The sequence below is a fragment of the Arvicola amphibius genome, chromosome 12 (assembly GCF_903992535.2).
Source record: "Arvicola amphibius chromosome 12, mArvAmp1.2, whole genome shotgun sequence".
Taxonomy (NCBI): domain Eukaryota; kingdom Metazoa; phylum Chordata; class Mammalia; order Rodentia; family Cricetidae; genus Arvicola; species Arvicola amphibius.
This window is the reverse complement of record NC_052058.2, coordinates 139,756,722-139,774,410: the sequence shown is the minus strand read 5'-3', so window position 1 is coordinate 139,774,410 and position 17,689 is coordinate 139,756,722. Positions and strand designations below refer to the sequence as shown.

Sequence of the window (17,689 nt, the reverse complement as noted above, 5' to 3'; positions counted from 1 at the left end):
TACTCAGAGTAACTATTGTACTTATTTACAGTGTTCACAAAGTCAACATATGGATTTTTTAAAGTTTTGTTTTAATAATCCATGTGTATGATTTGTATAGCCTTCAGGAAAAAAATTTAAGATAATCCTGAGTTACTTTTTTAAAAAAAAAAATGCAACAACTCAGTCTCCTAGGATCCAGCATGTGTGTAGGAGTTTGAGTCCCTCTCCTTCCCAGGACCTCTTTAGAATCCTGTCTACCAGCCAGCTTTTTCCCCTCTCCGGGCCTGCCAGCCAGTCACTGCTGTGCTGTCTAGCTCAGGAGTGTAGCCTTTCCCAGAGGAATGTGTAACGCTACCGTGCGGTGTGTGCCCTCTGAATCAGGGACCGTGAGATTCCGCGGTGCCGTGTGGCACTGTTTCCTTCATTTCTGAGTATAGTGGATTGTGTGTGCATACCAGAGTTCATCTGTTCTCCTACTGAAGTAAATCGCTTAATTTCTGTAAAGTTGTTGTCCTGTCTTTGTTTATTTTTAGCGCTTGATGTCTGCCTCCTTCCCCTTCCCTCCAAAGCTTTGCCGCTTAGCTTTATTTAAGAACGAACTTTGTTTCTACTGAGTGTCTGTTTTGCAGACTTCAACTTCATCATTGTAGCTTCTTCGATTGTTCTCTTTGCTCACTGAGCTTAGTGCTCGCTCTTCTCTCCTCTGTCACGGTGGAGGCTTCTGAAGCATGTCTGGAGCTTTCCCGAAAGCTGCCAAGCTCCAGCTGGCACCCTCCACCTCCCTGCCTGTGTCCCATCAGTTTGGGCATTGCTCTTGTTTTTATTTGATCAAAAACATTTTCTGACTTTCTTTTCAATTTCTTTTATTGGTTATTTAGAAATATGCTGCTTTATTTTCAAGTATCTGGGGATTTCCGAGATCTTTTTCTTCTGTGTATTTCCACTTTAATCTCATTTGATCAGAGTGCATCCTTTGTGTGATTTCAGTATTTAATGGGGTAGCATACAGTTAACCCTGGGTAATGCATCCTGTGCTCCAAAACGGTGTTTCCTGGTGCAGTTTCTAAGGTGTCAGAAGAGTCGGTGGTGCGCGACCCCGCCATACGTACACCGTTGCTCCGTCAGTTGGTGACAATGCTGTGTTGACATGCTACTTCATCCCTTCATCTGGAGCTTTTATTAGTTATGTATATACCTGTAATCACTGTCCTGAATTACTATTTTATGATTATGAACTATTTCTCTATCTCTGTTTTTTGATAGAAATAACCTTGTTTGATAGAAATAACCTTGTTTCGTGTGGTTCTTGTTTGCCTGCTGCACTTTCTCCTCCTTGAACTTAAAACCTAGTCGTGCCTTTGACTCTAACTTGCGTTTCTTACAGATATCATAACATTTTTAGAGGTAGTCTAACATCCTTTTGCATTTGATTGGGTTATTTAGTCAATTTCCTTTTTGTTTTTATTTTTTCTAAAGAGGATTTCTCTGCATAGCCCTGGCTATCCTAGAATTTTCTTTTTAGACCAGGCTGGCCTCAAACTCAGAGATCTACCTGCCTCTCTGCCTCGCAAGTGCTGGGGTTAAAGGTGTGCGCCACCACCCCTAGCCCAGTTTACATTTAATATACTTATTTATATGATTGTATTCACATCCATCATTTTTCCATTTATGGTTTATGAAATTCAAATATTTTTGTTCCTTTAAGTTTAATTTTATTTGAGGGGTAGGGCAAGAGGGTGCTGAGACTGGATCCAGCCTGTCAGGTTTGCTCAGCGAGCGCTGTTACCTTCTGAGCCATCTCTCCAGCCCTCACTTTGATTTTTTTTTTAAATGTACAATTTCAGTTGCTTTGTTGGCTTTTAAGTTTTGTGGTTTTAGCTGTCTTGATATCATGCACATAAGTCATTGTTTCCAACAGTTGCCTTTTATCATGCATGAGTGTAGGTGTGGATCTCTTTGTATTTCTGGTCTTTATTGAGCTGCTTGGATCTTTAGATTAAAATTTAACTACTATTTTGAAACTTTTCTATCCCCTTTTCCTGATTCTCTTCTTATTGGGGTATCAAGTGTTTTTTGTAATTTCTTTCTGTCCTGCAGGTATCTGAAGTTCTGTTCATTTCTGTCTTTCTGATCCTATAATTCCCATTACCTGTCTGTCACTGGCTCTTTCACCTGCCTTTTCAGACCTACCGTGGAGCTTTTCTCTTGTGCCGTTACCCTTGTTAGTCAGGGCACCTGCTCTGTACAGTTCCAGCCCTCTGGAATGTGAGACCCGCGCAGTGATGCAGCCTATGCCCAAACCTGGATGGTGCACCCTGGCATTAAAAACAATGTGTCTTCTGCTTTAGTTTCCAGGGTGTCAAATGAGGTCAGCTTGATTTTATTTTTAATAATTCCTATTAATATGTTCTTTTCTAGGAAAGCAAATTTTTGGATTTGCATTAATATGTCTTAACTAATGATCTAGAGCAGCAGTTTTTGATACCTTTGGGGGCTGAATATTAGATATCCTGCTTATCACATATTTACATTATGATTCATAACAGTAGAAAATCACAGTTAAAGAAGTAGCAATGAAATAGTTTTATGGTTGGGGACATGAGGAACCATATATATTAAGGTCGCAGCATTAGGAAGGTTGATAAATGGAGCTTAAACTTGACCTTGACTTTTTCTTACTGTGTTGTTTCCAGACCCAGTCAAGTTTGTCTGATTTTCTTAAAATGGCTCTGGATTTTTCTTGAAATTCCTTGATACTTTATCTTTGACAGTGACACACACCCTCATCTTCTCAGCCCAGGCTCTTCCACCTGGTGCTTTCTGTGCATGTTCTTGGTGCTCCCAAAGAGGACTTCATGCTCTAAACAGTTTATTGTCTCCATACAACGTCCCCGCCTCCACCAGGCCCTCGGCCTTGGCATTCTTTCTGTTCTGCCATTTGTTTATGCTGGGCATGGGCACGCTGTTCAGTTTTTTTCTCTTCTGTGCCTCCCCTCATTCTTCCTGCCACACCCCACACCCTGCTGGGATTGCAATATCCTCTTTCCTTTTGGCCTTTCCAGGCTCCTTCCCCAGGAACTTTTCCAGAAGCTTGGGCTCTTCGTGTGACTCCCCCTCCTCTGAGCTCCGTCACACCTGGCTTCCTGTATGTACCAAGGCTCCTAGGTCACTGCCTGCTGTGCCATTCTCTGGTCGCTTGGCCACGTAGGGGTCCAGGCACACCTATAGTCTCTGTTAAGTAGGTCAAAAATGTTTTGTTCCTGTTGTTTCTATTTTTCTTTGTTTTTATTCACTTTTAGACTATGAGTTCCCCAACTCCCTCATCACCACACTCCACATAAGTAGTAATTTTGTTTGTGAAACAGAGAAGAAGGTGGACTTTTTCAGCTATATCACAGCTAAGAGGAGAACAAAGAGAGAGTTTGAGCTCCATGTATATCCATTAAGTTCAGACGGAACAAAACCCCCATTGGCACAGAATCATGCCTGCCTGTCTTCAGATGAGTGTTTTACTCAGTTTTGCAGAAATTGCACAGTAAATCATGAACATCCTAGGACAGGTTTGTCAGCATTAGGAAAGTGGCTTGAAGTTAACCTATTTTCACCCCACATTACTTTCATATAAAAAAATTAGCTGTTTCTAGGGATATTTCAAGGGCCAGAGACATGTCTCAGAAGGCAAATGCTCTTGTAGTCAGGCCTAATGACTGGAGCTGGATGCCCAGAACCTACATGGCGGCAGAGAGAATCAGCTCTCAGAAGTTGCCCTCTTGACTTCTGAGCACAAGTTTGTATACATGCTCTAAAAATGATGATGATAATATAAGTATAACAAAACATTTTTAAATGTCCCAGTGGTGATTTTATAGCAAAGACAGATTTTTCTGTAAATATGTAGGTAATAAATATACTTAAGCTTTGTAGGTCGCATATGGTCTCTACCATCTGATCTTCATTTGGATCTTGTGGTTTACTCTGTGTGAGAGTTGTCGTGTGGCTCAGTCCTGGTCAGTGGCAGTAAGGAGAGTGCATGTGAAGGTAGAAGACTATCACCTGACGGAAGTGGTGTTGCTGTGTGCCCAGGACGGTGCTGCAACTCCTAACCACGCATCTGTGGAGCGGAAGAAGTAGAACCGTTCGGCCCAGTGCTTAGGGGAGCCATGGCATGGAGGATGGCATCTGGGGACAGAGTGAATGTCTGTCCCCCGAAATGGTGATCGCTTCCTGAGAACAACTTAGCTTCTTGTTAAGAATTTCTCAGGATTCATTTAGCAGCATGTAATTACCTGGCATATGACAAGAACATGGTTGTACTGACTTTGGAGCAGATTAAAACTGCAGATACCTGTTAGGAGGGACTGATGGAGTAAACAGGAGGTAGATTAAGTAAGTCTTCAAAGATCCCTGTTTCTTAGTGCAGGGTATCTTCCATTTAGTTCTGTTCTGTTTTTCTGGGTGCGTTCTCTTGTAAATCCCCTATTATCTATGGAGGTCAGCTATCTAGCTGTCAGAAGCAGCCACCTTGGGGTAATCATTCCTTTTTACCTGATCAAAATCTCGGATTCATCCGTATGAGACTTGTGGCTCAGGCTCGTCACTCTGTGCCCCCCCCACCCTTTCTCTATCCAGCATTTTTCAGTACCGGCAGGAGCTGGGCAGACGGCTCCCTGAGTGCTTGCTATCAATTCAGATCCCCATAGAGAGCCAGATGCCGTGGTGTGCATCCGTAGCCGTAGCTGATGAAAACAGGTGCAGAGGGGTGGAACCTGGGGAAAGCGCCGGGTCACTGAGAAACTGTCTCAGAAACTAAGATGGAGAGCAGCGGAAGAAGATGACTGGTGTGGACTGCTCCACACATATGCTCGTGAGCAAGCACATCTCTGCACACACATGAGAGAAGGGTTATCTAGGCCGGATGGCTTGCGGCCCAGCTCTGGATCCTGTGCTTCCGCATCGCATCTGTGGAAACAGCTCTGCGAACTGATTTTATTTACTTGAACTGTAGCAGGACTGACTATTTTATGTTATCTTTTCAGTTCATCAGAATGCGATTTATCTCAATTTTGGTTTTGGTTGTAGAGGTTGGCGATTTGAAGGAGCTGCAGACACTAGACATTTCTACCAATCGTTTGCTAGCTTTGCCCGAGAGGCTTCACCTGTGCCTTTCTCTGCAGTACCTCACTGTGGACCGCAATCGACTGTGGTGTGTGCCGCGCCATCTCTGCCAGCTGCCCAGCCTCAACGAGCTCTCCATGGCTGGAAACCGTCTTGCATTTTTGCCACTTGGTAAGTGTTGCGGTCATATGATAGAATCGACTAGCCAATAGGTAACACACAACATACTTCTTTAACTAGGATGGGTTGGTTTCTTTCTGTTTCTCCTGATGAGTCCTCTAGAAATCCGTTTCTGACATGATTATTACCAGGTGACAAGTGAAGTTATTTTAGTCAGAGATGTTGCTGTTTGTGAATCTTCACCCTCCGTCCTCAGCCTCCCAAGTGCTGGGGCTGCAGGCATGTGCCACCATGCCTAGCTCAGAAATCCCACGCTTCCAAAGACAGTGCTGTCCAGAATACACCAGCTATGAGATTATCCTGCACAGGGAACTAGCGCGTACGTGACTGTCAGTCTGACAGCCTTGAGCACTATGAGCAGATGACGGCTAGAACAGTACACCTGCTGCTTCCTGTTTCCCTTCTCCCTCGGCCGGCCGTGTGTGCTAGGCAAGCTCTCTGCCATCAGCCATGTAACCCAAATCCCAAATCTGCCTGTTCAGATATTGGCTCCTACCTTGGAAAACTACTTTTGAGTATTGTTGTAAGTACCAAAGCCAGAAAAATCTGACTGCAAAACTTTGAAGACTTTAAAGCTGATTAAATTGCCTACTGTGCTAGAAATGCCACCATGGCTAATAAAAGCCTGTCCTCCATCGATTTCTGTAATTGGCCCTTTTTGACCTGTTACATGTCAGATGCCATAGGTCTTTAATAATATGGTACATTTATTTCACATAGAGCTAAACTATTTTTTCAACTTCTAAGAAACAAAAGTGCCAATTTTAAAAAAATGAAGCCATGTAGGACCCTAAACTGTTGTAATTTCACTCATAAAGACATCTTATAGTCATAATTTATCTCTGAGGACAATGAAGTAAATAGTTCGCTAGCTTCTAAAAGGAAATGTTGGTCAATATAATTTATTTCATCAATTTTTCAATTCAAAGTCTCTTCATGAACTCTTTAAAATATTAAAAACACTAAAATCAATTCACATAACAAAAACTGCTAAATTTAAGGAAATTAATTTCCCACAAATATATTCCACAGTTATAAAATTAACAAATTAACATAAAGCCTTTTCCAAACAACCTATATTCCTAAGAAATCTGAGCTTTTTGAGTGAAGATATAAATATTTGAAGAGTAAACATACCTTCTGGACTAACAAAGAGTACGCAGAACAATTACAGGGCCAAGTACCTCGCACAGTACAGAGACGGGCTGCACCGCTTCACAGCATGTGACCTGTAGAAATTGCTGATGTTCACCGTCATGTCTTCAGGCCACAGATGACAATCTCCATCCCTCACAGTTTATGGGTGAGAATTCTAAAGACGCGTGCAGGTGTAGGTGACTCAAAAGCAAGGAGACACGGCTGTGGAGTAACCTTCCCACGGTACGCTCATGCTCTTGAGCATGTCTCGTGTTCAAGACCCTTCCTACCCCACAGTAGCCACCAGAACCTTTGGACCAGTTCCTAATGGCTCTCAGTCACATGACTAGCAGGATGGTGTGGTCAGTGCTGGTGATAAAGGAAGGAAGGCAGGGATGAGAAGGAGGGGGGACAAGAGTAAATCACTTCATTTCCGTGGCATAAAACTCAGCTTGCAAATGTAATGCCAGAGTTCAGAGTAAAACTGCAAATTCTCCTATAAGCAACCTTGAACTTTTCTTGATTTGACTGTCAGATATTACCAGAAACAGATGAGCTTATTAAGTCTAGTGTCACCTCTACAATTCCCTCTTATCGTCATCGTCATCAACAACTGTCCGTGTAAGGCGTGATCCCATTAGAAGCTGCATGTGTGAGAGCTGTTGTCTGCACTCATGTAACTGTGCATTAATAAAAAGTTATCAGTTACTGTGCACTGTCTCCTGAGCCGAGTATTCTGTTTAATTGCTGCACACATTGTCTCTAATTATCATGAAACTTACTGCAAACCCATTGACAAACTAATTTTACAGATGTAAGAGTAGGCATGTAATCTGCCTCAAGTTGCGCTAGACACAGAGCTGCATCACAGAGATGTTCCTTCCACCTTGACACACGCTCTCCATATTCCAGAACTGGTCTGTGCGAGAGGGCACCATGCTGAAGGTGGGCATCTCCATTGCCAGGTTTCACCCTGCCATTTCAGCCTCACTTGGTCTCTCTCTCCAATTCTTGGCAGCATCTGCTGCTACAGGCCACGTCCTGTCTTGTTTGTGGAGCTGCCCCCACTCTGTGTCTCAAGGCTTACCTTTTCACACAGGTGCACTTGCCTGCAGGCTGCTCCCGCTCTGAGTAGCTCCTCAGTCCTGGGTCCTCATTCCCTTGGTCATTTGCTGCCCATTCCTATCTGTGTTTCAGTAGTGACAGCTTTGGGTCATCTTCTGTGGCATCTTACTGTGCCTATGCTGGTGTTAACTCAGAAGGCTGAGACAGTAGGATTTCTGTGAGTCTGAGGCCAGCCTAGACTCTATAGTACATTCTTGACCAATTTAGACCACTGCATAAGACTTTGTGTCCATGATGACGATGATGATGTCAGTATTGATGATAATGTTTTTAAGTGTATACATTTGGAATCTTCCTTTGAACTCTGATGATAAACTATAGCCATCCAATTCTAAGAACGATCTGAGAACATGCAGCTGTTAGTGTTCCCTTTTAGAAATTTAGCAGATATGAGTGTTTCTTTATGGTCATTCAGACAGACAGACACACACACAGAGTTTCCAGGCAATAAAGTGTTGTGTTTCGTCATGATGCTTAGAACTTGTCCTAGGAGTATTCGTCTTGTGAGACGTGTCTCTCTGAGAGAGATAGGACTTGTATTTTGGGGGCCACTTACTGAATTTACTCTCATACTGAAGTCCAGCTGAAGGGAGCCTAGTTTTTATGGGGTTTCTTAAGCAGCTGTCCGATACTAGCAGCAGCTTCATGCGGCAGCTCCAGCAGCTGGCTGTATGTATGACTTGGATTGTTGCAGTACTGTGGGCTCCATTAGCTGTCTTTAGTCACCTGTGATCCTGTCAAAACCACTGGGGCTCGTTGACTGTGTTCTCCTGAGATGAAAAGATGCGTCAGAAGGAAGGATGCTCTATTATTACTGTACACTGACAGCTGAATGACAGGTGAGCCTACAGACAGACTCTGCACAGTTGTGACTGTCAGCACAGGAGCCTCGTGCCGGGAAAGTTAGCAGCAGTCTCAAAACTTGCATTTTTGCTGTTGACTTGATATAGTGAGGTTGACAGACTAACTCACAGGATTGTGATTTTACCTCTTAGCTTCTGAGAGTTCAGGGGACTAGAGAAAAAGCTTTCTCCCGGTTGCTCCTTCCTGGCCTTCTTTGCATAATTAGTCAGCCTAATTATTTGGGAATGTCTACTACTTGTTCCCTGTTGAATAACAGATGCAAGGGGCCGTTTGCTAGGCACAGACTGGCTGTTGGAAAGCATGTCTTAGCTTTCTGAAAGTGCTGGAGAAGAAAACAAAGGCGAACTACTTTAGCAGGTTAACTTTTTATTAAATGTTTCTATAGAAACCAGTAAGTTAGGGTCAACCAGATGGCCCAGGTAGTAAAAGTGCTTGCCATCCAGCCTGAATTCCTGAGTTTGATCCATGGTAAAAGGAAAGACCTGACTCCCCCACCGCCCCCCTCTCTCTCTCTCACACACACACACACACACACACACACGTAGAAAATTATTTTTAAAAATTGTGAATTATTTCTTTTGAAAGATTTATTTATATTTTATGTGTGTGTTTTGCCTCCATATATATATATATATAATGTGTGTGTGTGTGTGTGTACCACATGTGTGCCTGGTACTCTGAGGCCAGAAAAGGGAATTAGATTTCCTAGAACTGGGGTTACAGGTGGTTGTGAGCTGCCACATGGGTTCTGGGAACTGAACACGGGTCCTCTACAAGAATAGAAAGTGCTCTTAACTGCTGAGTCATTTTTCTATGCTCCAGAGGATAAATCCTTCGGAACATTTGTCATGTGACATTGAGGTTTACAAAATAACCTGTGTATAACTTATCATGGAAAAGCCTGGCAGTTAGTAGAGCCCAGTATTGAGGAACGATCTGAGCTCCCAGAGCAGCCTCGGAGTCGTCCCTTAGAGAGAGCAGTCGTGAAGTGTTAGCTTTCCCGGGAAGTTGTGAGTAGTGCTGCAGTGTGATTTTAGCTCCTGGACTGTCTCCTCCGCTGTCTGTGTGGAAGGGCTTAAACTGTCCATCTGCAACACAGACAGAGCACATTGGGGGTTTGTCTGCTTGCTTTGTAAGAACTGGCTATTGTATTAGGTTAAAAACCAGACATGGCACGTTAGTGTTATAGACCAGCTCCCGGGGTTTTAAACATGTACCAAAGCAAGCCCCTCCCTTCCCATGCAAATGGAGCATGGAAACTACAGGTGTGGTATTTGTGCACACTGTTCGTAGTGCTTCTTATTTATTCCCACTTTCTCCACATTTGCTGAGAAACCAGCACTTGCTACTTAAGAGTTTTTTTTACTTCTTTATTTTAAATCTACACACTGAAACCAATCAGACTGCAAACCACTATTGGAGCTGGATTGAAACTGATAACTTCATGTTTTCATTTTAGCTTATACATAAAAAGATTAAAATGTGTATTTATGGAATACTCCGTGATGTTCTGATGCATGTATCAGTTGATAAGTTCCATGGTCCCAGACTCAGAGGTGCTCGTCAGTTCTAGTCCACTGCACTGTAAGTGTGTGGACGCAGTGAAGAACCACTGCCTTGAGAGCCTTGTGTAGCGGGAGTTAAATGCCAAGTTGATGGCCTTAAGTAAGTTGGAACACTAGCAGATTTGTTCTCGTGGAAACAGACAGTCCCAGGAGTTGGAGTTAGGACAACATTTGACCCCAAAGTGTGATAGGTACAATCTAAAGGGAAACCTAAATATGAAGCTAAAATTGTATTCTGTAGGAATAATGTTGGCTAAGTCTATAATCCAAGGAGAAATATTAATGAAATGAAAAACTGAAAAGAAATTAATTACAAGGTAGAAAATAACAGAAAAGGAAGCCTTAATAATAAAGTCCAAAAATTAGTAGTGGAAAGACACGAGAGAATTAGTCTATTCATTAAAACCATAAATATCTTACTTAAAGCATAAAGTTTTAATTCTGGAACCCAAATGTCTTCAAGAAAATGGATGTTCAGGGCTCAGGACAGAGCTCAGGCTAAGTGCTTACACTTGAGTTCAGGGCTCGGGACAGAGCTCAGGCTAAGTGCTCGAGTTCAAGCCCCAGTCCCTTGTAAAAAGCTAGGTTGTGCTCACACACTTGTCAGCCCAGCACGAAGGAGAGGGAGGCAACCTAGCTTACTAGGTGAGATCTTTGCCACGAGAGACCCTGCCTCAGAAAACATGCTGGACAGCACCTGAGGAATGACACCCCAGGGTGACCTCTGACCTCCACACACATGCGCATCCATGAGAACGGGAAGGAGGGAGGGAGGAGAGAGCGAGCACAGGAAATGGATAATTGATGTCCAGTGCTCCCTTTTGTAAGTACTTGTAATAAAAAATCATCTTCCTTGTCTGGTTCCTTTCTGCTGTCTCCTAATAGGGCTACATCATTCTCCCAAATCTTCTGCTCTAGTTTTAAATTTTCTTAGAGAATTAGCATGGATTATTTAATGTGGCTTCTGCAAACATGGGCCAGATGTTGACTTTCTGTGCTAGTGTGTGATGAGAAAGGACGCTGAGATTAACTGAGCTTTATATGGACAAATATGTATTTTTTGCTAAGCCTGAGTAGGATTTGGTGGTGTGGAAAGAGATTGAGATGAAAAACATCAAGCCCTGTTCTCTTGAAAGTATCAATTAAAAACAAGACAAAGCCAGATGGGTGCCACATGTCTGTTATCCCAGCACTTAGGTGGGGGAGGCAGGAGAACTGGGAGTTCGAGGCCATCATTAGTCTCGTAATGAGCCTGAGAGTCCTGGACCACATAACATCCTATCGCAGGTGAAGCCTGGAGCCGGACCCCCGGCAGCAAAGCTTTTGCTTACTTTGGTTCTAGTATTTACAGTGCTGTAGAATGGAGACAAGAATGTGCAGTGCTGGCAGAGTCTGGATGATGTCGTCAGCTGACTTAAAAGCAGGAATCTGGAATTCCATCAGGCATCGTTCTAAAGTTCTTAAGTTCAAACCGAGTCCAGTTCGGGATGCATTGTCTCCGAGACAGTCTGCTCTTTGGCCATTGACCACAGCACTGAACAGCGTGTTGTTCTGAGTCCTCAAGTCACTGCCATGCTGGGTGGATTAGCATATGTCCCTCCCTGGGATCTTTCCTGAAGGAGATTTTCCTACCCTTGATGCATCTGTCCGAAATCTGCGTCAGAAATTACCTGCTAGGCTTCTGGTCTTTGAAAGGAAAGATGTTTTCCTCATCAGTTGTTCCCTTGGCAGTGCCCCTTGGAGATCCAGCTCTGACTTCCCAGCTGGACGCCTGGGGTATGTATGTGCCCGGAGGAGCCCTTCCTCCTCTGGGCCGTGCCATCCTGCACCCATCATGCTGAAACAGGCACTTCTGCCGGTAGTTCCAGCGCCGCCGTTTAGTCCTCTGTGGACTTGGCCATAGGAAAGTTATTTGATGATCAGTAATAGGGCAATAGGAGCACATTTCATAGCACTGTTGTAAGGATTCTGTAAGATACATGTAAAAGCATACCACTCTATAATTACTCATAAATATCCAATCAGTATGAGCTAATTTTGCTCTAGAATCAGACTATAAAGAAGGGTAGGAGTCGTGTCTTGATTTTTGTGCCCCAGAAGCACCTTGCACAGTCCCTACCTCATTGCTTATGGGTTCTGTCACTTGATCTGATATGGACACAAAGATCCTGCCTCAAGTGTGAGTATTTAAACCAACACCAGAGGAAGCCTCCACCCTTCAAATCCACTGTAGTCAGTTTATTTAGTAGCCGTTTATGGTCTACAGAGTAGGAAGTGTCTCATTACACCAAAATCCACCGTGAAAGGGTTTTATTAAATCTCTCTCTGTGTGTGTGTGTGTGTGTGTGTGTGTGTGTGTGTGTTTATCAAATTCAGATTATCAGGGTGTTAGCAAGTGCTTTACCTACTGAGCCATCTGACGTTTTATCTTGTAAAAGTTGGATATACCAGAAAGACTATGGCTGTGTAAAGGATGTAATGGAGTCGGGTGCATGAGTCTGTGCTCAAAGAAGTTAGCCCCTAAAGGAATTCATTGTTTCGGAAAAGTGGCTGAAGTGTCCTTGTTACTTAGGGGTTCATATAGGCGATTTAACTTAATTTGAAAGTCATTTTGAAATAGCCCATAAATTGTTCTAAATTCGCTGTGTGGGAAACCCTGTGTTTTATAGTATTGGAAATGGTGGGATTCAGCCTGGCTGTCTGGCGTACTGAACTCTGATGGCTGGTTTGGCGCTGATAGATCATTGCAAGCAGCCAAGTTTCCTCTGCTGCTTTGATGCTTCGGTTTCTTTGGCCCCACTTTATTGTTTAAAAGACCTTATTATTCCTCTTTCGATAAGCCAGTGACTTTTATACTAGCCAGGGTATAATAAACACAGTCCTGCTCTGTTCTGGCGTGCATCCCTCTGTGCTTGCTCATACTGTGTGGTTAAGAGAGCCATAGCCGGAACACATAGGAGCTTTTTGTTCCTACAGCCATGTGGTCTGCATATGCCAGAGCCTTGAGGTTGAAATAATGAAAAGAACGGGGCTCTGTGCAGGACTTCTGGCTTTGCTAGTTTTTAAGCAATACACTTTGATCTGTGAGTCTGTAAGAAGGAGCTACTTGAGGTGTGGTATAGTTTTTTCAAAAGCCACCTGAAGCTGGGCAGTGGTGGCGCATGCTTTAATCCCAGTACCTTGGAGGCAGAGGCAGGTGGATCTCTGGGAGTCGAGGCCAGCCTGGTCTACAGAGTGAGCTCTAGGACAGCCAGGTTTATTACACAGAGAAACCCTGTCTTGAAAAAACAAAAATAACCCTATGCCCCACCCCACAAAGCCACCTGGAAAGTTATTGATGGCTTTAAAATCTGGGCAGTCAGGTAACTAACTGTATGCTTTCTAAGTTTTACATATTGAGCCTTTTTTCACAAGGCTATGTGGTGGTGGTGGTGGTGTGTGTGTGTGTTTGGTTTTTTTGAGACAAGGTCTCTCTACATAGCCGTGGTTGACTTAAAACTCATTATGTAAACCAGGCTGGCCTCTAACTCACAGAGATCTGCCTGCCTTTGCTTCCTGAGTACCATAAGAAGTTTTTAGAAATGTTCTTTTATGGTGTTTATTTAGCATAAGGTATTGGTGCATTATTAGTAGTAAATAATGTTAGTCAAATGAAAAAAAAATAAACTGTTATCTTGTTAACCAGTAGGTCAATAGTCTCTTCCAAAATCTGTTATTGAGTGAAGCCTTTTCTATGTTAAGAATATAGGAACCAGGACTGGCAGATGGCTCAGTGGTTAAGAGCTCTGTCTGGTCTTCCAGAGACCCAGGTTCAATTCCCAGTACCCACATGACAGCTCAAACCTACCTGTAATTCCAGTTCAGGGCTTCTGACACCCTCACACAGACATAACATGCAAGCAAAACACCAATGATCATAAAATAAAAATACTATATAAAAAATATTTGTTTTGTTTAAGAATATAAGAACTAAGCCAGGCATAGTGACTCATGCCTGTAGCAATTGAAGGACTGAAGCAGGAGGATTGCTGTGAATTTGACAAAAGGTTAGTCTGGATACAACAGTGCAGGGATAGTCTCAAGGCTCTTCTATGTAGCAGATACTCATACTTCAGCCTCATTAATTTAAAATGCCGATCCTGTGTGCTTGTGAGTCTTACCAGCGGACTGTGTTCTGGCCAGCTGATAGCATGCTTTTCTAAGGTTGCCAGAGCACAGCCCTCTCAGCCTGGGACCTGGCCAGACATGGAGTTGTCTCAACCTCACCAGCAGGCTGTGCTGTGTCAGCTAAAACAGCCGCCTGGCTCTCTTCAGTCTCTCACCCTCCCTTTCTGATCTCTGTACACTCAGAGGAGGGAAGAAAATGACCAAGCTATGCCGAGCACCAGTTACTGTGCAGGCAATCAAGCCTGGCGCCGTAAACACCAATGTCATAGACTCACCAATCTGAGCTGTTACGTTGTCATCCTCATTGCCCAGTAAAGGAAGATGCTCTGAATCATAAATCCGTTACCAAGTAGAGAGCTGGGATGCAGGCTCAGTTCTGACTCCGAACACACTAAGAGCATGTTATTACAACCCTCTCTCCCTCTCCCTTTTTCTCCCCCCCTCCATCCCTCCCTCCTTCCTCTTTTCCTTTATTCCTCTCTCTCTCTCTCTCTCTCTCTCTCTCTCTCTCTCTCTCTCTCTCCCTCACTCTCCCTCCCTTCCTCCCTAATTGTGCTACTTGGAAATATTAAGAAGCATTAATATGTAATAGATTTTAAGACAGTTGATACTAGTTTTGATTCAGCTATAGCACAAAATTGCACCTACTGTTAGGGGCATATATTATAAATTACAAAGTGCTCAGGAAGTGCTGGCCAGATTCTCCCTAAGATAAAATGTAAAGCAAATACTATTTTTAAATCATTAACTAGTGGTCTTTCCCCCATAAAACAAGGAGAGGAGAGAAGGCTAAACTATGTAAAAAGTAGCAAGTGTCAGTATGTATTTAACTTGGTGGTGTGATCTCTGAGTGTTACCTCATTTAGACTGCACAGGAGCTCCTGTGGTGTATGGGGACAAGGGGTGCTTCCTCTGCCATGTCCCATCTGTGTCCTTGGCTTGAAGGGTGAATCATCACCTCCAGAGGCTGTAGCCTCCTGTTCTTTCTATGCAATTAAAGTGTAGAAAAGGGTTAGTGCCCCTGCTGCATGCCAAAGAAAGTTCTCTCTTAATTGGCCACACTTCCCAGTGTGTCACTTACTAATAATAATGAGAATAATAACTGTCATATACTAGAGAAGGCTCTGTGCCAAGAGTCCTGCTTGATCATTTATAAACCTAGTCATTCTTACCAAACTTAGGAGACAGTTTTATTTTCTCTATTATACAGATGAGATCCTAAGCCCACATATCCAGTAAGTAGAAGAGTGAAGACTCAAAATCAGGGTGGCTGACTCCTGTCTCTTCTTTTGGAATTGTTAGTGTGCTCCACACCTCAGCACCGCTCGAGCCCACGCCAAGGATCTTCACTTTGCTTTCCTTGAATTCCCCCCACCCACCCCCACCTCACACCCTCTGAGGGGCTCTGAAAGGCAAATCTGAGACTAGAGGCCATTTATGGTTTTGATTTGTTTCATTTTGTTTTGTTTTTGAGACAGGTTTTCACTACATAGTCTTGAGTGGCCTGGAACTTGCTATTTACACCAGGCTGGCCTTGAACGCACAGAGATCCACCCGCCTATGCTGCCCACCCAAGTGCTAGGATTAAAAGGCGTGCACCACCATGAGCAGCCTATTTACAATATATAAATGAAGCAAATTTCCGTTTGTGTTCATAACCTTTGTCAGAGGAATTGTGAGGAAATGGGTATTTTACTGGATTTCTGAAGCCTCTTCAGCTGTTAATGGAATATGGTATTGGTCAGTTGATATTTTTCTCACCTGTTTTGGTAAGTGTAAAGTTTCAGTTCACTAAGAGAGCAGTTTTCAATATTTTGGTCCATACATATATTAATACTTTAAAAGTATGCTGCATAATCATTTACACTTCAGATTCTTTTCACATGAGCCTTGTCCCTGATAAAGCTGAAGGACCAGGCAGTGTCGACCATTAGCACAGGTGCTGACGTCACAGCCAAGTGGCTTTCTCATTGTGGGTTTTACATGTTTGGAGCTTGAGTGAGCAGCAGTTAGAGAGTCTGGATTCTGAGTACTTGGTGATTTTTTTCCTCTTGATGCTCTTCGAGATTTCTTATTATTATTACTCGTGTGCAGTGTGCTGTGTGCATGTGTGGAGGTCAGAGAACAGCTGGCAGGCTTGGCTCTCTCCTCCAACTGTGTGGGTCCTGAGGATGGCACTTGGGTCATCAGACTTGGCAGCAAGCACCTTTACTCACTAAGCTATCTTAGAAATCTTTCTTTTTTCTTTCTGGTGGAAAGATAAGCAAAAATTTCCAGAAAAGGAAAAATAAATTACTAGCTAAGCATAAACATTTAATGCTAAAGTATTTTATGCTAAACCCAAGAATAGATTCCAGCTGAATGATGAGGGAGGGTGATCAGACATGGAGGGAGAGTTCTTGCTAAGTTGACTTAGCAGGGCTCTTCATTAAAATCGGATTTTGCAAGGAAGTATATGGAGGGAAGTAACAGAAGGTTCAAGAACTTGACTAAAGTTCACCCAAGCAAAGGTTCTTTATCAAAGGGCAGAAGGAGGGGCTGAGGCAATGTCTTAGTAGGTAAAATGTTTGCTGTATAAACCTGAGGAGCTGAGTTCAGATTTCCAGCACTCACATACCGAGGAAGGCTTGGTAGTGTAGGTGAGTTACAGTCTGGTGCTGGGGGTGGGGGCAGAGTCTAGAGGATCTCCGGAGCACACTGGCCAGCCAGGGTAGCCAAGTTGGTGAGTGCCACCTCAGTGAGAGGCCTCGAAGACATCTAACATCAGTCTCTGGCCTACAGAAACACAAAGGAGAGGGGCCAGAGATGGCTCCGTGGTTAAAAGCATTGGCTGCTCTTTCAGAGGATGCAGGTTCACTCTCAGCACCCACATGGTGACCCACAAACGTCACAACTCCAGTTCTAGTGGCTCCAACGCCCATGACTGGCCTCTGCAGTCACTGAACATGTAGTACAGAGACATGGACTCCGGAACACACACATACACAAAGAAGTAAAATCCAGTGTTGGGGTGCAAAGTCAGTTTGGTTAGCCTGACCTCTCGTCTTAGTTTGTATAACATTTTCTACAGATAAAGAAGGGAAAATGAGGTCCCTATAAGAGAGAGTTGGAATTGTCTAAAATGTCCTAGAAGTCTCACGTGAGAGGAGATCAGATATTCTGTTCCTGATCATTTCATCCTCCAGTTTAAAAATCAAAGTCTAGATTAAGTAAGTTCTCCACACCATGTTTTCTGACCCAAAGCCAACATTACAACTGCCATAGTATACCCCTAGAATTAAACATTCCCTTTCTTTATTCCAAAGTAGAAACTTGGGGTTATTTGTGATGTTATACATTACATTTTGTACTTCATGTTATAACAGTGCCCTCCTAAAGGAATTACAGCCCTGTTGTCTCTGCTGCAGATTTAGGTCGCTCTCGAGAGCTGCAGTACGTGTATGTGGATAACAACACCCACCTGAAAGGCCTGCCGTCGTATCTCTACAACAAAGTCATTGGCTGCAGCGGGTAAGGCCGCCTTCACAGTTTGGGTTTAAAAATGGATGAGCTAG

The 17,689-nt window shown here is 43.4% G+C and overlaps 1 protein-coding gene across 6 annotated transcripts in view; it reads left to right on the top strand.

The window, feature by feature from the left end:
* The window catches only part of Lrrc28 (leucine rich repeat containing 28), a 122,088-nt gene that overhangs the window by 71,651 nt on the left and 32,748 nt on the right, over nucleotides 1-17,689 (top strand). For 4 of the 6 annotated variants that reach the window (XM_038313541.2, XM_038313538.2, XM_038313540.2 and 1 more), the window contains 2 exons: nucleotides 5,062-5,268; nucleotides 17,543-17,645. In XM_038313541.2, the coding sequence (XP_038169469.1) occupies nucleotides 5,062-5,268; nucleotides 17,543-17,645 (310 nt within the window). The remainder of the gene's footprint in view (nucleotides 1-5,061; nucleotides 5,269-17,542; nucleotides 17,646-17,689) is intronic. The other 2 variants (XM_038313543.2, XM_038313542.2) reach the window with 2 other exon arrangements.